This window comes from Pholcus phalangioides, unplaced genomic scaffold (assembly GCF_987345545.1).
Source record: "Pholcus phalangioides strain wild (caught in Gottingen) unplaced genomic scaffold, Ppha-v1.0 ptg000015l_1, whole genome shotgun sequence".
Classification (NCBI taxonomy): domain Eukaryota; kingdom Metazoa; phylum Arthropoda; class Arachnida; order Araneae; family Pholcidae; genus Pholcus; species Pholcus phalangioides.
The window spans coordinates 70,075,982-70,081,528 of NW_028301608.1; the positions used below are offsets into that span (position 1 = coordinate 70,075,982).

General features: G+C 37.1%; 1 protein-coding gene across 1 annotated transcript; it reads right to left on the reverse strand.

Annotated features, from left to right (window-relative positions):
- Window positions 1-396: 396 nt before the first annotated feature.
- LOC149076625 (uncharacterized) lies at window positions 397-4,415 on the reverse strand. The gene is made up of 4 exons (XM_089242263.1): window positions 3,851-4,415; window positions 2,765-2,828; window positions 1,156-1,478; window positions 397-620 (listed from the first exon to the last, which is right to left on the reverse strand). The coding sequence occupies exons 1-4, from the start codon at window positions 4,215-4,217 to the stop codon at window positions 397-399; spliced, it is 978 nt and encodes a 325-aa protein (XP_089098389.1). The 5' UTR covers window positions 4,218-4,415.
- Window positions 4,416-5,547: the final 1,132 nt, after the last annotated feature.

Below are 5,547 nucleotides of genomic sequence, written 5' to 3' on the forward strand. Positions count from 1 at the left end.
TTATGAAGCCCTTCACGGGAGTGTTAACGGCAGAACAGCGGGTATTTAATGCGAAGTTAAGCAGTTGCCGCATTTATGTTGAGCATGCATTTGGTATGCTAAAAGGAAGGTGGCCTTGTCTTCTCAAAGCGAACGATACAAGTTTGCGACATATACAGCATCAAGTATTGGCTTGTTGCATATTACACAATATTTGCCAAGACACGCATGATGACTACCTTCATCAGTGGGATGGTGGAGAAAATAACTTACAATGTAATGATTGCACCGTTCAATCAAATGTGAATAATAATAGCAAAGAAAAAAGGCTGAATTTACTTCAGTGGTGCTGTAACAGCCAATAAATGTATGTAAAATATAGTGAAAACACAAAATTTTAATGCAAAATATAAAAATTTATTTCTTTTCAGTCATGCTTTTTAAAAAATTAAAGATCAGTTCATTTTGTTTCAGAATTTGTTCATTTTGTTTCAAAATTTTTTCTCTGAAAGCTTCCCTCTTTTCTTCGGCTGCTTTCTCTGCGGCTTCTTCAAACTCCAAAATCTTATTCGTTGTCTCCTTCAACACATTTTTTAATGCTTCTTCCATGAGGTTGATTTTTTTTCTTTTCCTACCCCGACCTGTAATGTGAATGGTTTTTATTATATATATACTCACAATAAATATATTTGACCATTACCAGGGGTCTGTCCAGCTGAAATTTTTTTTCCAGACCCTTCACAAAATCAGACCTGAAAAACAGACGCTTCGCAAAATAAAAATTAACGAAACCATGAATTTGGCATGTCATTTCTTTTGTTATTAACTAGATTATTTTGCTTCACACAAAACTGAATGCATATTGTTGTAACACATACACCTTATTTTTGTGACCCTTTTCACAAAAATAACGACAATTTTCACAAAAACAGTACCCTACAGAAAATGTCTGGACAGATCCCTGCCATTACTTTTCAAATAATCACTATCACTGGTGCATAGTTATAGAAATATTGAGGTTCGAGTCCGCTAAATAATCTGAAGCACTCTGAATATTTTATATAAGTACAGTGGATCTCACTTATTACGTTTGTCAAAAAACAACATAATAGGAAAATGTTCTAAACAGGAAATTTAGATGCTATGAAATAAAAATGAAAGCCATAAAAATTATACCTCCGTCTGTTGATGTGGAGGTGCCTGGAGTTTGCGAGGTGGATGGTGTTGATGTAGAGGCGCATGGAGTTTGGGAGGTGGATGGTGTTGATGTAGAGGCACATGGAGTTTGGGAGGTGGATGGTGTTGATGTAGAGGCGCATGGAGTTTGGGAGGTGGATGGTGTTGATGTAGAATCGCGGGGAGCTTGAGAGGTGGATGGCGTGGAGCATGGAGTTTGCAACATGCTAAGCAGCAGCTGTTGCTGTGGTCTTTCTTCACCCTCTTGAAATGTTTGTGAAGAATAGCATTGCTGCTCCAATCTTTCTTCACTGTCAGGTAAACTAGAATGCAAAAAATAATGAAAAATTATACAATGTCTTTGTTATTATGCTCTCTTAGGGCGATATTACACTACACAATTTTTAAGTCCTTTTATAAATCTTGAAAAATCCAACCAATAAGCTTATCGGTTGCATTTTCTGGAATGTAGCGTATGAGCTTCATTGGTTGGATTTTTTAAGTTTTATAAAAGGGATTTTATCAAACTTTTCTAGTGTAATACAAGCCTTTGAATTTAATATATGCTGAGTTCTGTGTTGCATAAATGAGCTGTTTAAACCTTAAAATACATGGACAGGGCAGTAGATGCCTTCTCGGAAGGGGGGGGGGGGCTAAAAGTGAAAAATTTACATTATTTGTGAGTCCCCCCCCCCCCCCATTTGGCTCGGGGGTCCTAGTTCTGAAAAGTAAATGGTGGCATTAAATCAAGCATCAACAGTTTCAAATAGTTTGTAATGCTTGTTATGTCAGACTTAGAAACAGTATTCTTTGCTTCGTGGGAATTGTAATAAAATGAAGTAGGTGAAAAGTCTGTGGCCTACAGCACTTAAGAAATATATTGACAAGTTCATAAAAATCGAGAGTTTGATACTCGATTTGTCCTTGTCAGTTTCCCAACAGATTCAGGAAAAAAACTGTTGCTGAAAGAAAGTGCAAGGAAGCTGAGATTGGACAATGAACTTCACAGGCCCCTGTCTGCTTAGTTTTAGTGTGCAGAGAATGGTCACGGAATGAATGAATGGTGGGCCTCTTCCACCAGACTTATCCCATTGTGATCTCTTTCAGCCCAGTTTGTGTGGCAGAGCGTGGAAAAAAGAGTGCACCTAATAGTCTGAGTGTGCATCTAATGTTGAGTTTGCAGTGCTGACATCTACATTTTGAGTGAAGTGTGATGATGGGATATTTGTGCCCCCCCCCCCCCAAAGCAGAATATTTAGCACTGTTCTGCTATTACCGCTATTGCAGAACAATTTGGAAGAATTTTTAAAAAAAGTGCAAAAAAACACTATTACCTGAATAGGGATTTTTAAACATTTCCAGTTAGCTGAGGGCTCGTCGCTAACATATATATGTCGTCGCTCTCTAATATATATATATATATATATATATATATATATATATATATATATACACACACACACACACACACACACACAGTCATAATGCGACAAAAACGATCAAGTTCGTTTTTGTTTGTATTGTTTAGTACGAAAATATATGAGGCAAATAGGCTCGGTGTTAAATGAGATGAATCAACTGATAAAAATACATATATATTTCAACTTACTCATCCTCATCTGGCATCTCGCACTCCACCAATACATTTACCTCTTCAAGGGACTCGTCCAAGTCTATAAAAAACAAGTATATCTATCAATAATCTCTGAAAAAATCACATGCTAATTCGTTCTGATAAATGATTGTGCAAACATGAAATAAAACATCTTGTTTACCCCTAAATTCTGTATAAAGGGACTGTAGTCCGGTCTGTAATGTAACTTTTTATTGGTCTGATGTAACTAGTGAATCATGATTGTTCGTTAATGGGTTACACTACTTATGAGGTAACCATTATTCGTTACTCAAGGGAGATATTATACTGAGGTCTGTCTGTTTTATCAATTTCAAAACTTCATAAGTGAATGAGTTTTCACAATCTCAGTATTATGAATAACCTGTGTCGCAGATGGATTTAAAATCTTATGTTACATCAAGTACCTACATGTAGATACCACAATTTTCATTGAAAAGCCGCAGCTATATAGACGCAGTTATAATTATTGTTAATAAGTTATTAAAGTTCAAGTCAAAAGTTTAGTCCAAGTTCATGTCCATTTCATTTATCAATGAAAACAATGTGACATTTCTCTTACAACATATAAAGTGGATCCTGTTCACGTTTTCTCAACAATAGCGTGAAAAAGCAAAAAATGATGAGAAACGTCTCGGGCCCTGTCAGCCCCTCCCATGTGGGCAGTGCTACCTTAACGCATGGGCGCACCCGGGCCCTCAGGGAAAGAGGGGCCTCACAAAAATCAGATCCGGTTGAAATCTTCTAGAATTTACAAGGTAGGGCCTCAGAAAAACCACTTGGCCCGGGGGCCCATGATGCTCTTAAGACGGCCCTGCATGTGGGGGCCATGGCACATGTCCATCTTAAGAGCATCATGCCCCCCCCCCCCATCTGACTGCATATGCCTGTTTACTAATTTATATGCGCACTGCGCTCTCGAAAATTTTAATCTGATCTCATTTTCATAACCCCCCGCTCCTCAGGCCCAGATGAGCCCATGCATCAAGACCGCTGTGCATATTATATCAAATGATGAATTAGAAATTTTTAGAAAAGACATATGCGTAATTTTACACTTACCTGGATTCACATTTTTCATGCCCACATCCAGTCTTATCGTTGGTGTAGTGCTGTCACGACACCCAAGAACAGAATCCATCTCTTCATAAAACTGGAAATTGTGCTTGCTGCTTGCACCGCTCCGTCTTAAAGCATCTCTCGTTGCTCGATATCTTCGTTTTAAAGATTTCAATTTGGTACGGAGTTGTGCTACCGATTTCTTCACGCCTTTCTCCGCCAACTCCTCAGTTATTTTACGGTACAATTCGCTATCGCGAACTGTACCGTCGAATTTACCTTCTGCCGCATATTTTTTATATACTGCTAAAAATTCCATTACTTCCGCCTCTTTCCACCGATCAGATGTCACAACGATGATCTTGGCCATGACGATGAACGAATTGAAAATCTTTCGAATGAACTTTGACCCTATCTTCCAATATGGCCGTCAGGTTTTTCCGATTACCCGCGCAGAGAATTATGGGAAAGAAGGTAACGACCTCTCAAATATCCTCTCAAGAGAAGGGGCCATGCCTACTCCCCATTTCTTTCCCTCGCAGGGAAAAACGGCCGTCAAGAGGGTGCTAGCCCCACCAACGATACCGCAATATTGCACATGTGAACGGGACTTTCGTGTATTAAGGAGTTCTACTCGGGGCTAACGAGAAAGAGAGGGCTACGGCACTCGAAAGTCACGTGACCAACTGGGTCCTACTTTTTTTCGTTGCTCGTTCGTGTTGCTGCTTGCTTTAGCTGAGAGGAAGGCATTTTTTCAGTGCTTCGAATATGCGATCCAATAATCAAGCTTTATAATATTTTATCTTTGCCAATTTTAGCTTCTGGGAAACATGCAAATGCAGGTAAGTGTTAAATACTACCATCTTTATTATTATTAATTTAACATATTTGTCTGTATAAAGTAAATGAAATTGTGTATGTTACCACGTGCAAAGCTGTTCGTATTTCTGGCATGGAAATTGCATGATTTAACTAATCAGTAGGGGTATAATAATTAAGTTAAATTTGCGATTTAAGGTATAATAATTAAATAAATTTGCGAAATGATGAACAGCTTGACTAAAGTAACTAATAATTGCTATTCAAATCATCTAGAAAAGCGTTGATACACATGTATGGTGCAAATTTTTTGCCTATGATGAGAGTATAATGTAAATAAAATGCACATATACACTCATATCACTTAAATAAAATTATGGCTATGGTTAGTATAATGCAAATAGAATTTTAAAAGATGAGTGGGTTTATCAATTTAAAATGTAATGGTATATTAAGGAAAGTAAAATCGTTTCTTTTTATTAGCATTGTGTATAATTTTATTGCATATTTCAAGAAACTAAAAAAGCAATTTTTCTTTAAATTCAATATTGGCTTGGTTTTATTTTATTGGTTTTTATTTTTTCTGTTTATGGATAGATTGCACTGCCCAAGCGATGTATGTGGCAAGTTGGTGATCAACGATTTGTTCACCAAGCGAGGAGCCTCTGAGGTTACAATAAAAAAAGTAAGCAATTTTCCTTCAAATTCAATATTGGATGAATTTTTTTTTCTTCTGTTTATCCGTATAAAGTCGATCCCGCTTATAATGTTTTCTTGCTTATAATGCTGAATAAGAATTACTTAGTAAGAAGTACTAAGATTTCCCACATTCAAAGTGTTTTCCCACTTACAATATTTTTCAATGCCAGATTTTTTAAAAA

Excerpts from the sequence above, each read along its gene's own strand:
- LOC149076625 (XM_089242263.1), bottom strand. The coding sequence starts at position 4,217 with ATGGCCAAGATCATCGTTGTGACATCTGATCGGTGGAAAGAGGCGGAA. Across the intron at positions 2,829-3,850 it reads CATGAAAAATGTGAATCCAG|ACTTGGACGAGTCCCTTGAA; the intron begins GTAAGTGTAAAA and ends TGTTTTTTATAG. Across the intron at positions 1,479-2,764 it reads GAGATGCCAGATGAGGATGA|TTTACCTGACAGTGAAGAAA; the intron begins GTAAGTTGAAAT and ends TTTGCATTCTAG.